Raw genomic sequence first — 21016 nt, 5'->3', positions numbered from 1 at the left:
GTAATGTCATGCGCAGAGGATCAGAAATGGATCCCCAATATGTCTGTCATCTGTAAGGAAGACGACATGTCAATAAAAACCGCTGATTTGGGAGTCCCGGATTAGTTGAATGCTCACGTGCCCAGCATGCCAATCTGATTGGGCATGTAATGGCCTGACTAGTTTGGCCACAGCATTATGATCACATCTTCTGGAATCTAGACTTGGTATTGAACACAAACATCAGTTCCCAGATTGGTGGAATGCAGGTGCAATACTGATTCTGAAATGTGTGTGATTTGAAAGAATGGAATGAATGGAGAGGCAGCAATCACAAAGAGTGATCCTTGTGACTAGTTCTTCTGTGGTACTTAGACATCCACCTTGAAGAATACAACTGCTTGAGGAATATAGATGGTGCTTATGTGGACTGTCAGTTTTGTCTTTAATGTGGTTGAGGAGAGAACCCCATATGCGGATAACAGACCACCACCAATCAAGGATAGCTTAAGAATGCGTGACATAAACAAGATTACCAGGGTACTTTTTTTCCTGTTTTATTCATTCCCAGAAACTGTTTTGAAATTAAAATCATTGCAATCTTTTCACCTAGGACTCTCCTATGCACAAGGCCCTCTTTTGGGTGGCAATGGCAGTGCTGCAGCTAGATGAAGTTAACCTTTATTCAGCAGGTACAGCACTACTTGAACAAAATCTACATACCTTAGATAGTCTTCGGGTATTCAATGACAAGGTAAGTGATCCACCCACTAGTAAACTGTGTAAGCAACCCTTACTGTGCTGTGCATTCTTACCTTCGAAAGCAAACAAATCTGTGTATATGCTTCCTTGTTGAACAAAACAGTTGAGTGAAGAGAACTGGTATCGTACTCTGACTTGCAAGGAAATCAATATTCCAACATTTAAGGGTCCTCATGTAAACCTGCATAGAAAAACGCTTGTTGTTGTTTCCTGTTGAACCTGAAATTCCACTGCAAGGTAAAAAGATACTGAATTAAGCTGAATACATTTGGGCTCTTCTCCCACTTCTCTCGAAATGTTTAACCTAATCTTTGACATGTAGAGAGAGCACAATCACAGCAAATTCATTCTCCCACTTCCAGAAAGAAAAGGAAAAAAGTCCAAATTTGTAACCTGTAATATAGCTTGGAATCTACCCAGACTGACACAGAGCACAGACATGTCAACATTACACTTAAGGATTTTATTTACGTATTTTATTGCAAGTTTCCAACTTATTTTGACTTCTGTAATTTTTTACCAAAACATTAGTGGTATGAATAATAAGCATGAATAATCTGCAGCAGACACTGTTTTTCGTTAACAGAGCCCAGAAGAAGTATTTATGGAAATCAGGAGACCTTTGGAATGGCACTGCAAACAGATGGATCATTTTGTTGGACTCAACTTTAACTCTAACTTTAATTTTGCACTAGTAGGACATCTTCTAAAAGGTGGGAATAGAAAATTTGTTGTGCTTGCTTTTCATGTCCTATTCTAAGTTTAGTTTAGAAGCATAAGCAAAACGCTCATTCACTTAAATGGAATCCAGAATTCACGTTGTGCGGTGTGAACTGTCACTGGAGGTGTGGCTTTATTTCTCTTTATTCCTTTGTGGTACTTTCTGTAAAAGCGCTTTCTCTTTATGAGTTAGGCTTGAGTTCACTTCAGGCTTACTGCATATTCTATAGGAGATCATAATGGGACAAGAATTTAAATATGTAGAATATCTGCCTAGACACTTGCGGTGTTCTGGTCTTTGGGAAAGGGCAGAAAAAATAATAGTTTTAGTATGTGTTCATCATTCGCTAATTTTGTGCTTTCTCACTCTGTATATATGAAGAGTTCTGAGAAATGTATCAGAAAAATATTGGTAAAAGCATTATAATAAATATGCATTAAAAACTGAATGTTCAATCCTTGATTTCTTCATAACCTTGTTTCCTAGGATATAGGCATCCCTCTCCTACCATCGTAGCAAGGACAGTAAGGATTTTACACACACTACTAGCTCTGGTTAACAAACATAGGAATTGTGACAAGTTCGAGGTGAATACCCAGAGCGTGGCTTATCTGGCAGGTAAAAAAGAACTCCTAACCTTCTGCCTAATCAAAAGGAACACGGTGTGGCCATTCTTGACCTTAGGTAGATAAAATATTAAAAAGCTATTTAAAGAAAACTTTGTCAGAGAACGATGGGGCTGTTCAGAAAATCAGTCTGAAAGGTTAAATCAGTGAAGGAAATGCTAACAAAAGTTGGTAAACTCAGCATGTGGGGTATCTGTTTCAAAATTCTCCCAGGGGTTAGAGAGAGTTTCTAAAATGTAAATATTAAATGTTAAAAAAAATAAAGCAATCGAGTTCTAGCAGCCTAGCAAGAGTGAACAGTGTGGAGGGAAAATATTTAAATTTTTAGTTGTAAACTTATAGGGGACGGTTATGAAGAAAAATTCAACTACTTTAAAATTATTTCAAAAACCTTCCTTGTCCTTGAATTGACTTCAAGCATTTTAGTGAGAAATAATTGCAGCTTCCAAAGGATGTGTGTATGTGCTGAGAAAAAAATTAAAATCCATGGAGTACTGCGTAGACTTCTGAAAATGTTGCTGTCTTTGAAAACTCGTTCGCTTTCTTTGGATTTTTAGCTTTGCTGACCGTGTCTGAGGAAGTTCGTAGTCGCTGCAGCCTAAAACATAGGAAGTCTCTCTTGCTGACAGAGGTTTCAATGGAAAATGTTCCTATGGATACATATCCCATGCATCACAGTGACACCAGCTGTAGGTCAGTGTGTCTCTCACTTTATTTAAACTACAGCAGTTGTGTGAACCTCAGTGACTATTTTGGGAAGAAAGCTGTACCTTTTGCAGGTTATTTAAAGGTAACCTGTAATGTGTTAAAAACTAGAACCAGCATTAAGAAGGGCTGCTTAAAGATCAACTGTGTGTTAAGGGTTCGAGGCTTATGCACTACTTAAGCACTATGTGCTTAAGTGAAACATAAGTGGTGTCTTGGGCTTATACTGGCCTCTCTGCATAGGGCTGAAGTTTACCCTAAATCTTGTTTCAACAATTTTAAAAACATAATCATTATTTTTCTCCTTTAGTAGCGCCATAAAATTGCTACCTAGTGATCCCCTACTTTCTTCTTTTAGCTGAGATTCCAGCACGCAGTAGCTGGTAACATCAGTATTGCTTATGGGCAGTGAAATCGTAGTATAGGAGGTTTGCATGTAAGTGGAAGAGCAAGCCTGGTTTTATGAAATCCTGAGTATATTTCTAGAATTATTAGCATTTTTATAAAAACAAGATCTAAAAACCTTATAGATCAGCTGATTATTAAATAGGGCCTTCCCCTTTCCTTAAAAGTTGGCTTCCTTACATTGGGTAATTTTCTTATTTGTTTTTACCATTTCAGTAATATAATCACACAGGGGTCTGCATTTCACTGATAATTTTACACAATTTTGCAACCGAAGTGGTTACTACATAAACAATTCCAGCTGACAGCTTTAACTATTACTATTACAAAGGGGAAAGTTCAAATAGTTGGAGGATTATAACCAAATATGTGCATTTTTGGTTTTTAAAATTAAATTCCTCCACACTTTCAGGACACTAAAGGAAAACCAACCGTGGTCCTCTCCAAAGGGGTCAGACAGACATCTTGCTGCCAGTTACCCTACAGTGGGACAGATTAGCCCACGAACACGAAAATCCATGAGCTTGGATATGGGACAGCCTTCACAAGCCAACACTAAAAAACTACTAGGTAAGTAAAAAAATAGGTTTACTAGTTTGTTACATCAGTCTTTAAAAAGCTAAAGCAGAGAATGTTTTTGGGTGAATATAACCTATTTATTTGACATTTTTAAAATGTGCCGATCCTTTCTTCTAGTGACATACATAACACCTACACAGTACAAATTGGACCAACCTCCACAATTAAAGTCCCTCCAAACTAAGGCTCTCGTCCCTTCCCTGCTTCCACCCACCCAATAGGAAGTCTTTTTTAAAAAAAAAAAAAAGAGCTTTGCAGTGAAACATAACGGTCATCAAATTCAAGCAATGCAGGGCCAAAAAGAAAGCATGTTCCAGAGTTAAGAATCACTTGCTACTTCCAGCCCTCTCCATCAAAACTTAGGGGCTACTAACTTCACCACTTCTCCTGATCTCCGTGTCTGTGGTTAACACCAGCAACGAGGCAGTCCCAAAACATTAAGGCTTTTGGCAGTTGCTTATTTTTTTATTGAAGTACTGAAACATATAGTACAAATTTCATTGCCTTTGAAAACCAAATGGAAGAAAAAGCAGTTTTCAATCTTGCTGATTTTGTCCATGTCCTCTTTACATTTCAGAAGGAATACTTACTAGTATTTGCTTGGGAAAAGGCAGATCTTCAGGACATAATTAAAATGTGTAAGAATTACCCTCCTAGTGAGAGAAGATGAAAAATTTTGGTTCGTTGCCAGCTGCATGCTACACTTACAGCTCCTTAACTTATTAGGGTTATGGGTGGAGAAGTCTTAACTGCACAGGAACAAACAAGAATGATAAAAGTTTCCCGGCATATTGCATCAGTCCTCTTACGTTACATGACTTATATCTGCCTCTCCTTGCTTTGCAGCAAAAGTTGCCTCTTAATTTCCTTGGAGAGTGAAACTGGGGTATCTGAGCAGGGCTTGTTTGGTGGTAATTGTGCCAGAACAAGAGTCTTGAAGATTGAGGAATTTGTTCTACATAGCCATGGAACAAGTACAACACATGCAATGGTTTCATAAGCTTCCTACACTGCCTTGCCCCACAATGCTTCAACCCTGACCTAGAGGCTCTCAGCCCCAAGGGGAGAGAGGATAGCTCAGTGACCAGGGCCACTAAATCTTTGGTCTCCCCGTTGAACCTTCTAAGGGCTCCAGTTAGTAGCAGTGGTTAAGCAGTTGGTAGTGTGAGCACAGCGCCAATGGAAACTTATTTGAGACCGCAAGACTCATTTAATATAAAGGCCACCAAGCAGTCATCAGATAGTAACAACTTTCAATTACTGCCAATGAATGTTGGATTTGAATTGGCAATCTACAAGTCCATAGCCTATTACCTCTCACCTGAGCAGTTCTTTAAGCCATCTTTACCCTTCCTGTATTCTGAGATTGTGTTGGGCTGCTACCAGTCCCTTTTCCAGCGACCTCTGTGACACTGAAGACCCTGCAACAGCCCAGTCTCCATGGGGCCCCCAGAGCTGCCCAGCCGCCGCTTGTGGCAGGGATCCCCCTCTGCAGTGGCTTAGCTGCCACGAGCAGCCGGGGCCTCCCCGCAGCTCCTAACTACCAGCAGCAGCAGAGGAATCCCAGAGTTCTTAGAGGCCACAGGTGTTGGGGGGCCCCCCGCATCTCCCCAGCCACTGCTGGCAGGGCTCTCCCCCCACAGCTGCACAGTGGCTGCGAGCAGCCGCACCCTCCTTCCCCCCCCTCCAGCTCCCAGCCACCGGCAGCAGCAGAGACACCCCAAAGTTGCTCAGTGGCTGGGGACAGGGCCCTTCTTCCCTCTCCCCCCGCAGCTCCCCAGACTCCACCATTGGCAGGGCCCTCCCCGCATCTCCCAGCCCTGCAGAGCAGCAAGGGACCCCTCCCAGCCCCTGGGCAATGGGGTCCCTGCAGCTCCCAGGTGGCTGCTGGGGGGATGAGGGAGGGAGGGCCAGGGTGCTGGACTCTCCTTCCCCATTTTGTCAAGGATATTTTTAGTAAAAGTCAGGGACAGGTCACAGCTTCTAAGATTTTTTTGTTTAGTGCCCATAACGAGTCCATGATTTTTACTAAAAATATCCATGACAAAATTGTAGCCTTAATCATGATATCAGAGTATTGGAGAGTACCTACCGTAGTCCAAGCTTCCTGCCTTGGCCATCTAGACGACTACAGTGAGCTGCTTGCTTCTGTTTCCTTCTCAAGAGTGGATCAAGACTTGGAATAACTATACTGACCACGTCACTTAGGATTATATTGCTTTTTAGAGCTTTATGGGGGTCTGCACAATACCCACTCAAACCTTGTTTATCTCAAACCCAATGGTGTTCAACCTCTCACCTTTCATAAGCACTAAAATATACACACTAAGTGAGGAGGAGTCGTGACCCTGATAGTGACTCACTTTCCAGTAATAAGGCATTAGAATATTTACTAAATGGGAGACCCTGTAGTATGCTGACCATTTCCCTGTAGTTTCCCACTGCAGTAGATTTTGGGAAAGGAGCAGCACACACTTGGCACCTGAGCCTTAAATAACATTTTTTAAAATTGGCTGCTAAACTGATGTATATTGCGTTAGCCAAGCGTTTCAAAAGATGTGACCTTAATATCCCAGGTACTTGTGTGACCATATCTAGAGCTACTGTAGCCACAAGTGAAGATTGTTCTACAACACCAGAAGGACAAAGACCGACAGAGGTCCTGCTCTTGTAGGGATGTGCTTTGCTGTTCCATACAAAAGATATCCGTATCACAGAGGATGGTGAGACCACCTCTCCCAGTGTTCTTGTCCATATGTCCTCGGTAGTGTAGTACCTTCACAGCAAAAAAACATTCAGTACCTTACTGTTCAGATACACAGAATATCCACTGTGGTTTACTGATTTAATTTCTTGATGGTTTTTTTTTATAGGTACAAGGAAAAGTTTTGACCACTTGATATCAGACTCAAAGGCTCCTAAAAGGCAGGAAATCGAATCTGGGATTACCACACCCCCCAAAATGAGGAGAGTAGCTGAAAATGACTATGACATGGGTGAGAAGAAAGACTAACACTTTTAGACTATTCCTAGTATTAAATGCAGTGCATGCACATGAAAAGGATTACTACTAAATTCAGTGTTCATTTGTTTAGGGTACAACAAGGCAATAGATATGCATTTGTCTTAACAAAACAAGCCACCTAGAAAGTCTCTAACATTTTGTAACACTGTCAATTAAATCTCAAATCACTACAGTTGAACAAAGTTAATATGGAGACCTACAGTAAAAGACAGCCAAAAAAAAATTGCATTGCAGAATGAAATCAGATGAACCAGATTATGTCCTTTATATGTTTATGAGCACTGAATGCAGGGTTTTTAAAAAGGAACCAGTGGCCTTATGGATAGAGCACTGGGCTGGCACTCAGAACGCCTGGGTTCTGTTCCTGGCTCTGCCACTTGTCTGTTGGGTGACCTTGAGCAAGTCACTTCACCTCCCTGTCCCTCAGTTTCCCCTTCTGTGAAATGGGATATTGTTTATCTGCTGATGAAAAGTATTACACATGAGCTTGGTATTATTATTATTATTACAATAAACATGCTTTTTCATAACATACAAGTCATTGAATTGTGGATAACACAAAGCTCTTTTATGGGAATTGTAGGTGGCTGAATTTGATGGGATGGTATATAATTCTTTGTTTTTTAATTATTGTGCTCTGGCTGAGTACTGTTTTTTTTTCTGGCAGAAACCCAGAGAATATCACCCCAACAACACCCACACCTTCGGAAAGTTTCTGTGTCTGAGTCTAATGTCCTCCTGGATGAAGAGGTCCTTACTGATCCAAAAATTCAAGCCCTGCTGCTTACTGTCCTTGTAAGCACACTTTCCCCATATTATGCCGTATTTTTTAATGCACTATATCTTTAAAACCAGCATGTATGTTTCAGTGCAATGCTAATAGGGCTTGATTGATCAGGGTCTGTCCCTGATGTGTAAAAGGCATTCTGTTTTGCCCATTAATGTCTAGGATGTCCAAGAGAATTCCTTTTTAAAATGCATATTTAATATCCACAAATGGGCAAATGTTTAATGTTCACATTTATGCACCTTTTTGCAGAGTACATCAAATTACTATCTCACTTTTTCACGGCTGATGAGAATCACAAAACAAATGATGCTACAATGTGTGCATTACATTTTTAAAAAAAGAAAATCTTAAATTGCTGGAACTAGATTACTTTGAGTTTTAAACTTATCTGAGCCCAGTAGTGGAGGGTTGCAGTATAAATTACTTGTTCTCCCAGCCTGCTCCAATGCAGTTCCCATCAGTGCCATCCTCTGAAAAGACATTCAAGAATGATAATCTGAATTTCTTTGTTCTTTCTGAAACTCTTCGAAGTTTGAATACGTTTCTAAACTTCCATTTTTTGAAAACCGGTGTGGCAATCTTTGTTGAAAACGTTTCTCACCAAAAGAAATCTATTGACCAACATTTTTGCCAATTTTTTAAATTTTGACCAACTCCGTTCATTGTCAGTCTCCTGTGTACACATGAAATACTTGAAATAAAAACTGTGTCCTTAAAAAGTCCCTTAATGTGATTATCTATCTTGCTAGTGCTCTGTTTTGGGCAATCAGGTGCTGTTTGTAATGAACTAGTGTTATGCCTCAATGTTTGAGATCCCTGTTATTAAAAAAAAAATAAAATAAAATAACATGAAGAACAAATATTCACCTCCCAAATCAGAGAGATACTGATTTTTGTCCTTTGCATTATGCCAGGCAACATTAGTAAAGTACACTACAGATGAGTTTGACCAACGAATTCTTTATGAATATTTAGCAGAAGCCAGCGTTGTCTTCCCAAAGGTCTTTCCTGTTGTGTAAGTAATTAAAACTCAGTTTATATAATATTTTTTGTATTAAGCTTGCTGCTTTACACTTGCATAAAATGACTTCGGGAACTGGATGGCAGGGGGTTACAAGACTTTTTTTGCCCCTAGGTTGCTAGTTCAAATTTAACTTAGACTTGTAAGGACTGAAGGCTGTTCCCATTGGAAGCTATCTAGTGGCCTATGTGAAATGCGTTCGGTGTTTTTGGTGGTAACGGTATCCTCAATACAGAAACCACTCCCACAATTGGTGCTAATAAGTACCCTTATTGACAGTTTCCACAGAGAGGCCAAAGGCCATGGAGACTGAATTATGCTCTTCCATAATCCTTCCAAGTCAGAGTTTGGGTGCTTTGGCCTGGCTCTGGAGAATCTTGCACTGCTGTTACCCATGCTGTGCTGCTTCCAAACTTAACAGCAAAACCTTCCCATGCTCATTGCAGCCATTAGTCCAGCAGTTCAGTCATGGTTTATCAGTGTTTGACACTATAAAAAAGAGTTGAAATAAAAATAAAAACTTAGGGTTTGTTTACAGTGTATTAGTGTATTGTTGCAAAACAAGGGGATACATGTTATCTTTTAGATTTTTTTTTTCCTCCAGCAAATAAACAGGGTTGTTTTTTTACTGGTGTCCAAGTGACCTGTCAAAACAAGTTATTTAAAGTGTAGCCCAAGCATAGTCCTTCAATATGATTCCGTATACAACTTGTTTGCTTAGTTTATCACTGTATTATTGTCTATGTGCAATCAATACAGTTCAGGAAAGTCTAGGTATTGTAGTTTAACTTTTCAGTTGTGCATGTTGTAGAGAGAATATCACATCCTCCTGTTATAAAATGATGGTCAGATTCAAAGGAATTCCACATGTCACTGAAATCAAACTGGTAGTAATTGGCATCCTTTATGACCGTATCAGGAGTAATACTGAGGATTGAGTAAATCCAGAGATTCATTTTACCAGTTAATTATTTCCTTGTAAATAATTCAAATATTTGATTGTGCATGTTTGAGTATTTTGTTAATTGCTAATTAAAGAAAAGTGTTGATACGTTACATTTTCTGTGTCTGGGGTTTTCAAAAGCACTGAGGTAACTTAAGGGCACACGTCCCATTGAAAGGGAATAGGGCTTGTGCTCCTAAATCACTTGGACACTTCTGAAAATCCCATCCCAATAGTTTTGTTAGATAAATGAACCTGCAGTTCATATTTAACTTTAAGTAACTATATGAACAAAAAGACTACACTTACTTTTGTATTGTTTAGGCACAATTTATTGGATTCGAAGATCAATACCCTTTTGTCACTGTGCCAAGACCCAAATTTGTTGAATCCAATTCATGGGATTGTTCAGAGTGTTGTCTACCATGAAGAATCTCCACCCCAGTACCAAACTTCTTACCTACAAAGTAAATATCTTTCTGCTTTTTTTAAACTGTTCTACTGTAAAAATAAATAAATAAAAATGTTTCCATCAAGATTGCTGCTGCCCAGAATTTGTTGTGTGGGTTTTTTCTTAATTTCACAAATCTTAATGTAAGAATGTATTCATTTGTAATAAATTACCTGTTTTAATGTTAATGTAAAATTCCTTGCTGTGACTGCATGTTGCCAGATACGTAAGAAAACAGTAAGTGAAATAGGCTAGAAATTAAAACTCAGTCATGTTTCCACTGACAACAGCGTGTGAAGTACAAAATGAAAATACTGGTCAAAAGTTGCAAATAATAAATTAGATTTGTAAAATTCTCTTAGATTTAACAATCAAGTGTCTAGCTGGTAAATAAATTGCATGAGGTAAAATTTTAAAAGCACCTAAATCGGTTTTCAAAGTGACTGAAAGTCCATGCAATTTAGGCTCCTAAGTCACTTTTGAAAATGTGACTTAGGGCTCGTAAGTCATTTGCCCTTTTGGAAATTTTACCCATACTTAAATGCTTAACCTGACAGCATCCCCTTTCAATTTTGGGCTTTTGAATTCATTTATTATGCTTAAGATGTATATTATATATAAAAAACAAATCTCAGTAATTGTACTTTTTACATGTTGAACACAATTGAGCCTATTTTTAGGCATCAAAAAATTTCACAGTTTGTCACTGTGAGATCCTTACATAACATTTTTTTCAATATGTAAGCAAATCCAAGTATGCATCTTGTATACCTTCTAATTAGTTTGGTTTCCTATCAAAATTGTATGAGAAAATTGTTATAGGGTGGTAATATTCAATTTGTTGTTATAGGTTTTGGATTTAATGGATTGTGGAGGTTTGCTGGGCCATTCTCTAAGGTAAGAATAGTATGAAAAATGTAAGTTCTTCAGAATCTTGTCTTTATTGTGTATGTGGAACTATATATGGCACTATATATAAAGATTAAAAAACAACATTGATAAAACAGGCAAACTTTTTATGTGTAAGGCAGTAACTAGCTCTCTGGCAGACCTCACAAATCTTGATAGATTTGATAAGCAGGTATAAAAACAGATAATGGTACCTACTGTTAAGCTATCAGGTAAGAGCAATCAGGTTAGTAAATAACCCTTTGCAGTGCTCCCATTGTCATTGTTAAGAGGCACTTGACATACGTTGTCATTCAGCACATCTTTAGATCTTTATTAGATGTATTTTGTAGCTTACAGAAATGTGGAAATCAATACAGGAGTAAATTCACAATGATAAATTTCACGTTTTACACTGAACCTAATGTCATCTTAAGTATTGACCATCTGTACTGCAATTTGTTCTGTCAAATGGATGTAACAAGGACCAAATGGGCAGAGACGGGCAGTGGTTGGATATTAGATTTAAAGGAGCACAGATAATGATGTTTATAAATCGCCACGTTCAGAGCTAGATGCAGCAGTTCACCTTCTAAAGGAAATTTCAGCATTGGTGCTTCCACTTCATTACTTGATGCTGCTGCTATCAAGTGATATGTGCATATTATAACTACAGATTGCCTTTAGTGTATATTAAAATTAATCTGAATCTGAGCCTAGATTGCAGATGCCCACATAAAATGCTTAAAGACCTAGACAAAACAAGTGAACACCAAAGTAAAAGTTTGAGGTAAAATTTATGTTGATATTGGGGGAAATGAAATAGGAACAGATCTAATTTTTATTTCCACAGCAAACACAAATCCCAGACTATGCTGAGCTTATAGTGAAGTTTCTTGATGCCTTGATTGACACATATTTGCCTGGAATTGATGAGGAAACCAGTGAGGAATCCCTACTGACACCTACGTCTCCTTATCCTCCTGCAGTGCAGAGCCAGCTTAGTATTACTGCAAACCTTAACCTTTCTAATTCTATGACCTCACTCGCAACTTCCCAGCATTCCCCAGGTCAGTAAATATTTTTATATTACCTATATAAAGGGAACGTATTAAAAATAACATCTGTGTAGCCCCACAAACAAAAATTTTCAGTAATACTCCAGAGATGTTGCTATATTAAGCGACATTACATTCTGAAGCAGGGCTTGATGTTGATTTTGTCTGTCGTGAAAATTGTCTTCTGGCCCTGGGAGTGGGACTCTCAACATTGTCATGTTACTTGTATCTCAGTATCGACGTTAAATTTGTTAATGAGGAAAACTTGCAAAATGCATAGGGATTCAGGATTTTCCTGTTGTTGGTGATACATGCTGAGGAATAACGGCATGGTGCAGCAGCATGCAGAAAGAGCTACGTTTTAGTGTGTGTCTATAATATTTAATACTAGAGCAGTGGATGCTAAAAAGTAAACGTTTACATTTGTGTTGAGATATCCTCGTAGTTCATCATGGAAATAACAGTATGAAAGTCAAGGTAGGAACATGCAAATTAACGCCCTAGGGGGAAAAAAGATCCAAAACATCCGTATTGAGTGGGAGGCAAGCCCTGGAAAGTAGTAATGCTGAAGGAGACCTGGGGGTTGTAGTGGGGTAAATAGATATGAGTTGGTAACGTAATATAGTTTAAAAAAAAAAAAAAAAAGCCCAAACCAGTGTAGTATAAGACTGTATAGCCACCAGCATGATGTCACAGAGCAGAGGTGGTGGTCCCGGTGCTCCCACACCTGAAATACTGTTTCACTTCTGACCACATTACTAAAAAGATACTGGTAAATAGAAGTTCCAAAAAGAACTACAACCAAGTATTAGGAAAGAGTAAATGATGGAGGAATAGAAGACTTTAATATGTATAGCTGCGCTATGTGACAACTAAATGGGAGGAAATAAAGCTGCCGATGTTTGCATGCAGGGGGATAAACAGTGAGCAAGGTGAGGAACTATTAAATGCAGTACATGAGGTTATGAGTGAGGGGCAGTAGGATGAAGTGTTCAAAGAAAACACAGGGTGGATGTTGGGGAAAATTTCTTGATACATTAGGCAGTAGTTTTGAATTGCTAACTTACACATCGAGTCACATCTTTTCTGCCTCTGTTAGTGATACCAATATAGGTGTATAATTTTGCCCTGTTGTGTTCAAATTACTACAGCTCTGACACTTTTAAAAATCATCTTTTTGGTTCCATGCTTATTTTTCTGTTCTGGATGCAAGGTAGTCTCTTCCTTGCCTTTCGGGCCAGTACTTGCAATAGGCTGTGTTCATTGCCTGTTTTCTGTCTGGCTTCTATTGGCCCAAAACCAGGAGTCAGTTGCACTCAAGAAATCAAGCCTTCCAGTTCTCCTTTCTGCTCACAGCTGTTGTCCCTGTTTCTTTGTCTATATGATGATAAATATTAGGTTTGCAAAAGATGAGGCAATGCCCTGTAAGGCTGGTTACCAAATGAGTAACATTGAAGTGTATTTAAAATCCTACCACTTCATCACTTAGTTGTGACCTCAATGCAGAGTCTGTCCAGTGTCTTTGAAGAAGTGGACTCCAATTTTTTAGAACAGGTGAAACACTCTAGTTGATTTAATCATTGAAGAGAGAGTGCTAGGATTGTGACATGAGAAAACTGAGCCAGTGCAAGTAGAAAAATCTGGAGAAACTGGCTCATTTCCCAAGTTCTGGCTAAGCCTATGTGATTTATTTCACTAACTAGCTTTGTCCTGAATGGGAGAAGAGTATTTGTTTTTCAGAGTTGTACTTGTCTGTGCTGTTTTATCAATAGCACAGCTCAGCCCTAGGGAGGCTTTTATTGTCATTGCAGTCTTGTTGCTGTGTCCTTGGTATAGATGTTCATGCTGAGGACAAATAACAAGACTTGGGCAGTGAGAAACAGAAGAATTGGGGTGCAATCAGGTTTATGATCACGAGGTGTTAAAATTATCAACACTATTTTTCTGTAATAAATGGTTACGGTAGATGTTAGTTTTAGAAGTCCTTGGAAAAATCACTTTTTTACATTGCAAGAATTTATGTTCCTGTCTTAATTTCTTAAATAAGAAGGTGGCTTTAGCTTTGTTTATAAACATAAAGAAATTTTTGGCAGAAGTATTATAAAGCAATGAATAGTCAAAAGTGTCAAGTTGGTTGACTTTTTTTAAAACAGAAAACTACATGAAAATCTTAGATGGTGTGTCAATGGTATTACTGTGAGTATTTAAAGGGACACAGTTAAGTTAAAAATCAATTGCTTTCTGAAAATTTTGAGCTGACTATAGGTACAAACAGCACGTAAGGCTCCTATTACAGAAAAGAAGTTAAAGGAAAATTTTGTCAGTTTAATTTATGTATTTGCCAACGCAGGTTTAGTAAATTCACTGTTTCCCTCTATGGTCAGTTAGGAAGATGGAAACTGACAGACAAACGGGAGTAGGAAAAAAATTAAAGGCATTTTAAAAATAAAATTCAGAACATGCTGTATAAATCACGGGTTCCCAAACTTTTTCAAAGTTTGGTCAACGTCTTAATAGAAAGACCTGTCTGATGGCTACCTTTCATCCTACAATTATGTAACATCTCTGTGACAACTCCAGCAGTTGTTTGCTCATAGTAAAGTGATGTTGGGAAAGCATTTGTGTATTCTTAGCTTCTGTACTGCATTGTGTGTTGTGGTCTTTTCAGGAAAAAAAAATTTGCTGTGTAAGCTTTTGCTCTTCATTTCATTACTTCCCATCTGTTCTGTTTCTCTCAACTAGAAACAAGAAAGTGTTCTGCAAACCACACTGGTCAATGGGAGACCATTTAGGAGAAAAACTATTTTTTAAAAAATCCCATTAACTTAAAAAAAAAAAAGGGGGGGGGGGTCGGCAGTGTCTGTTCAATGTGTAAATGTATTACATTATATTTTTTTGTAATAATAAATTAGACTATGTAAAATGTAGAGCTAGAGGTTAGTCAGAGCATGCTTTGTGGTCACAAGACTGCTTCATCCAATAGCTTAGCTATCAAGAGTGGTTTAGTGCTGTAGGAGCTAAAAGATATGATATACCTGGAGTTACTGCTATTGAGAGCAGATTTTTCTCAATGGTCTTATTGGCTTTTTATCAGTTTAAGCATTTAGATTTTTTGCTAGTGTTGAAGAAAGCAAATGAGAGAAAAGTTTCAGCCTATAAGGTATTCTATATCTGATTCTTAAATTTCTTTAAAATTTACAAAACTGATTTTTATTTCTTGGCTTTATTTTGTTATTGTGGGCTAATATTTTAAGTGAATACTAGACCTTGCTCCTCCAAGAAACTAAGCTATTCCTTTAAATTTATCACATGGAGAACTCATTCATCTGAAAGCTCAGTGGTAACTTTAAGCTTTTTTTTGCAGGTGTTGCTCAATTCAGAGGATGATCAGGGATGGTCTAGATAATACTTAGTCCTGCCATGAGTGCAGGGGAGGGGACTGGATTGGATGACCTCTCAAGATCCCTTTCAGTCCTAAGATTCTATGATGCATTTTAATTTTTTTAAACTTATTTTCAGAACTTTTCAAATATATACAGTAAATGAGAGGAATACAGAAGGACACATCAAGTCATCTATTAAGAACATAGATATACATTACAACTTAATATAAGCCAATACTTTAGTAGTTTACCAGTGATTGAATTTTGGGTACCCAATTTCAGATATCTTGAATGGCTGGTGTTCAGAGATGCTCAAAACCTCTGAAAATCACCCCTTAAAGATATTTCAAGTTTGTCACTTAAAAATTAAAGCACCTGAAAACCCTAATAACTAAGAATATCTTACCCCAACTCTTAACTGAAATGTTACTTTGTCTCTTCTCTTCACCTTTATTTCTTATTAGTGTTTTGCCTGTACCTGAATGTACTCACCCCATTCTGGCAATTGGGTGGAAGGGAGACTTAGAATTCGAGCAGTGGTTCTCCAACTTTCTCATTCTGTGGACCAGTTTGTAAGTCAGAGCCCTTCATGTTGTACCTCAACCCCCAAATCTTCCACTGCTTGGGCCTGAGCTGCACAGATTCGTACCCGTTTAGCTAAAGGTGTGATGTTAAACTGGTACAACTTTGTACGTAGATCAGACCTTGGTTTTCAAACTGTTCAGTCCTGTTGACCAATTAATCAGCCCACCCTACCACGTCTATATGCAACTGTGGATGTAGCCTAAGTCTTGCGTTCAAATTAACTGTGCCATATTAGAGGCTCAGCTTGTTGGGGAAGTCAGATCATTGCTATGTATCTCTCTCCCCATCTGCTGTCCTCTCAGGAGAGGTGAAAGGAAGCAAGGGGTGAAAGAAATGTTCTCCCCAGAATGAAATCAGTAACCCAAGCACACCAGAGTTGGAGATAGAGCTGACCACTACACATGGTCTCTAGAAAGAGGTGAGGTAGCCACGGAAGCTGTAGGATGCTCAAGAATTTCATAGTGATCCGCATACCCGTGGTCTGAGAACCATTCAACCAAAAGAATCAGCTGTTTTGATGATGTCCATCTTACCACATCGAATTAATTTAGAGAGAGCCATTGATTTATACAAACAGGTTATTATTATTTTAATTAAATCTGTTAAGAGATTTGCAAATATTAACGTTTTTCCATTTCCTGCCTTTGGAAACAAGAGAACTAGGCAAAATCATTGTCTATAAATGTTTTGTGTCTTATTCTTTTTTCTTATCATGGACATTATTCACTTATGTTTTTTCTTTCATTCTGTGTCCGTGAAGCTTCTCTGCCTTGCTCTAAATCAGCAGTTTTCATGCCGCTTCCTCATCAAGGTACCCTCTATTTTCATCATATTTGCACGAGATACTGCTTGATCTGCATTAGAGTTGGGCTTAAGGCATGAGAAGTAATTTACTAAGCTCTTTAAACACAGGAATGACTCCAGACACAGTACTTGTAAGTAAGCACAAAGCTGTTGCATTTCTTGTATTATCATTAGCTCCTTACTTGATACTTAAAACACAGCAGGTGGGAATGCAAGCCCCATCCACAGGAATAAGGCAGGTTTGAGAAGAGAATTGGCACCTAGATACTCCAGTGATGGGCACCCAATGAAGATCATCTACTGCAGATATTAGCAAAGAATAAGAGAGAGGCCAAAATGTTTCATTTGAGTTCTTTTGATTAATAGGAAATCAGCTTAAACATCAGTTGTATACCACCAGCACTTATGCACAAGAGGAGTTGTTTGGAACCAACTTTGCCAGATTAATTATTGAAGGACACATGCTGCTTTTATTGAGACAATGTCATTTTGAGGTTTCCGTTCATGTAGGAAGATACAGAAAGAGTTGCAGAGAATGTGTTATGTGCTCACCCTTATAGACTGCTTCCTGTTTTCCTTTATCCTGTAGTTTGCCTGAGCTCCAGGTTGTCTGCACCTGTGTGTGGGGAGCGAAAGGATGAAATTAGCCACCACTGACAGCAGGAGTCAGAATGTAATTGTGTTTTTAATTTAGAAAATAATCCTTATGCCTGTAAAATAGTGGGCCTGATTCTCCACTCTCAGTAGTGTAAATGAAAGGAGAATCTAGTGACTGACCAAATGAGAGGCTGATTCTCATCTATATGAGACAGAAGACCATTGGAGGCAGTTTATTAAAATGGCATGGAAAGTTTATTCATTCAATAAACAGTCACTTGCTTCCTCCTTCCATAATTAGGTTAAAAATTATCTGAAATTCCATTAACATTTTTTTCACTGTCACTGCTTTTTGCTCTACGCTGCATTTTAACTGCTACCATTAAAATAATTTTCTATGTACAGTGCTCATTCTATTGCTGAACATTAACACAATTGCTCTTGAATATTTCTGAACATAACATACCCAACACATTCATTTTGCTACAGAAATAATGAGACAAAGGCCTTAGGTGCACCAGTGTATTAGTGCAGGAATAATTTTCACTCAATACACAATTGCAGTATAAAATTGATAACTGTTACTTGGAAGCAGGTTTGGATTAAAGTGAGGTTTCAACATCATTGCCTCAAATTAATTATTCTGTTTTAGGATGTTAGTGACGATTGCTCTGGACCCAAAGTCCCTTCTGTGTGGAGTGACTTTTCACATTTGCAGTGTAGCAAGTTATTTGTGTGAAGTTCAGACTAAAATAGTTAGAACTTCTGTTTGCTTTGTTCTGATATGAATCTTTTACACACTAAGTTATTTACAATTAACTTATTATAACTCGTCCAACATTGAGAGAATAAGGGTTAAAGCTGTTTAGAAATGTCTGTGCATTTGAACATAAATCCCATTTAGTGCTTTCATCCTGATATTCTACTGTAAGCTTCATTCAACCTTTACCATATAGAGGTGCACTTGTTTAGCCACAGTTCTGATAAAGGTTTCCTGTCAGCAGGTAGTCAGCACAGCCATTTGACACAGAGTGAAGTTTCCTGTTAGGCCCATTTTATGACCTCTATCTCCTGTGGTGCTCGCTGTGGAAAATATATTGGTGCTCAAAAAATGTCTGGTTTGCAAATATTTAAATAACACTTCAACTGGTGTCTTTCATCACTTAAAGATCTCTTCAGGTGATTGTCCACATGGTCCACTTCCAATGCATGTGTGCTCCACGTGCACAAGATTGGATTCTTTTGGCCAGCCGTGCCATTGGGGTCTCACCTGAACCTTCGATTCCCTGCCACATATCCCCACTGAGGGCATAAAGGGCAGAGTGAGCCCAACCATCTGTCTGCTCCTTCTTATCAACCATAGCTGCAAGGACAGAACCCCTGCAGTGTTCAGATCTCTGCACACTGTGCTACTTTACTGATCTGCTCTGTGTGTGTGTGTGTGTGTGTGTGTGTGTATGTATATATATGTGTATATATATATACACACACACACATACATACATATACGTTAAAACGTTAGTATAGTAATTTTTTACCACCTTGGCTATATATATTTAAGAAAAAAATTACTAGTGTTAAGGACTTCCCTGGTACTGGGATTTAGCTTGCATGACTGAAACAAAGTCCCTGAGGTTCCAACCATCCCTGCTTTAACATAGACATTCCACTTTGTTAATGACTGGCACTCAAGATGCCTTTTTTGTCTTGGAGAGCCATATGTATCCCTGGTTTCAGAGTAGCAGCCGTGTTAGTCTGTATTCGCAAAAAGAAAAGGAGGACTTGTGGCACCTTAGAGACTAACAATTTATTTGTGCATAAGTATCTCTGGTAAATCCTCAGTCTCACTCGTTCCGCAAGAGGATGCAGAAGGTGAGAAAAGCCCCTCTTAGGGGACCTAAGTTAAAGGAGGCATAGCTGTCCTAAAACAACTTCTCCTATGGTGGTTCACAGCCTAACTCAGGTCCTTCTGGTCTCCCAGCACATACAGCAACAGTCTGTGCCTCGCCCGGTACGGATATTTGTACGTGTGGTGCTGATGACTCTGGTGCCAACCCCTGCAGTACAGAAACTCCCAGCACAGATTTCTTTAGTACTGAAGTTATTTTCAGTACCAGCTTATCTTGTGCTGACCACACAGACTGAGGCGTCATTACTATCCTCAGCTTGTGAGAATGCCCAGTACAGTATCACCTACTAGCACTATGAGGGACAGATTGCTCAGTGGTTTGAGCATTGGCCTGCTAAACCCAGGGTTGTGAGTTTAGTCCTTGAGGGGGCCATTTAGGGATCTGGGGCAAAAAAATTGGGGATTGGTCCTGCTTTGAGCAGGGGGTTGGACTAGATGACCTCCTGAGGTCCCTTCCAACCCAGATATTCTATGATTCTATTACAGTACTAGTCTCCTCTTCAGCTCCCCTTCTGAGCACAGTCAGGAATTATCACCCACCCACTCAACTTGGTCTCATTCATGTGGCTCCTACTTGCTTGACAGGGAGCCATCACTATATGTATAAACCTTTGGGACCTCAGGGAGACCAACATTTGCAGACTTGATTAATAATTTTCCTGCATAATTAATCTGATTTTTTTCCAGATCGTTGTCTCTTGAGAGTCATTTGTGGGTCTCTGCTAGGGAGTTTCTTAGAAAATCGTGGTACCTTGGTCCAATTACTTTCACATATCAGTTCAGCTAGCGCACAGAAAATCACTCAGATTCCAGATGGGAGCATCTCACTACCAGTACAGAGTCTTGGCCTTTAGTCTTTGAACAGCACCAAGAGTATTGTTTGGCAGTCATAGCAGCTAACCTAAGGAGACAAGGGATCCAGGTATAGCCATACCTTGACAGTTGGCTCATTCAAGGATGATCACGGTAGCAGGTGAACAATTCCATTCCCTAATCCTGCAACTTTTCACGACACTGGGTCTCAGGATCAACAAAGAAAAGTCATTGCTATTACCAACACAGAAAATAGTGTTCATTAGGGCAGTGCTAGATTCCGCATCAAGGGCTTATCTGCCACAGGAGAGTTTCAAGACCTTAATAGATCTCGAGAGTCAGCTGCAGGCTCACCCACAAACATCAGATGTCACTGCTTGCTGGTCACCAGCAAGTGGAATTTGTGGACAATCAATCAAAGATCAGTTACTTTAAAATGTGTTGGCTACATGGGTTTCATGACCCTCCCTGCTTCCCTGGAGGCCTATGCCACCTGGATAGTGTATTGGCAAAGGAGCTGACGGACAGCTGAGCTGTCTCCGCCTGTTAGGTCCTTGAGTGTCAGAGCATAGGTCCAGGGCACAGGCACAGCCGAACTGGCACTTCTGGCTAAAAGAATCCAATCTCGCGTGCGTGGACACATGTGCACAAGAAGGGGAATCCGTGTGGACAATACATCTTGCAGAGCCACAGTTACAGTAAGATAAGTAACTGTTTTTTTAATTGTATCCAGTTTCCTAACAACTCTGATTCAAGTTGAGTTAAACCCTGAGGTTTGAAAGGAGGGTAAAACAAGTTGTTTTCATATTACACTGACAGTGTATGATTAAATATACAAAATGGCGTGCATCAACAGAGAAGCAAAAAATGGAGCATTAGAAATAATTGTTCCCATTTATAGCAGAGGTCTGTGATTGTAGGAGCTGTACAATGGGAGTATAGTGCGGCAAACCACTGCCACCGTCACTCTGA

The 21016-nt window shown here is 39.1% G+C and overlaps 1 protein-coding gene across 5 annotated transcripts in view; it reads left to right on the top strand.

Moving 5' to 3' along the window:
• NF1 (neurofibromin 1) overlaps positions 1–21016 on the top strand; it is a 170139-nt gene that overhangs the window by 140061 nt on the left and 9062 nt on the right. For all 5 annotated transcript variants that reach the window (XR_012665362.1, XM_048824502.2, XM_048824501.2 and 2 more), the window contains 11 exons: positions 593–733; positions 1328–1454; positions 1949–2080; positions 2646–2781; positions 3611–3768; positions 6651–6773; positions 7470–7597; positions 8507–8607; positions 9881–10023; positions 10858–10904; positions 11749–11965. Coding sequence is in view for 4 of the 5 variants with exons in the window: in XM_048824502.2 (XP_048680459.2) it covers positions 593–733; positions 1328–1454; positions 1949–2080; positions 2646–2781; positions 3611–3768; positions 6651–6773; positions 7470–7597; positions 8507–8607; positions 9881–10023; positions 10858–10904; positions 11749–11965 (1453 nt within the window). In the remaining variant the exon portion in view is untranslated. The remainder of the gene's footprint in view (positions 1–592; positions 734–1327; positions 1455–1948; positions 2081–2645; positions 2782–3610; positions 3769–6650; positions 6774–7469; positions 7598–8506; positions 8608–9880; positions 10024–10857; positions 10905–11748; positions 11966–21016) is intronic.

This window comes from Caretta caretta, chromosome 17, assembly GCF_965140235.1.
Source record: "Caretta caretta isolate rCarCar2 chromosome 17, rCarCar1.hap1, whole genome shotgun sequence".
In the NCBI taxonomy this organism is placed as follows: Eukaryota; Metazoa; Chordata; order Testudines; family Cheloniidae; genus Caretta; species Caretta caretta.
This window is presented reverse-complemented; position numbering and strand designations above follow the sequence as displayed.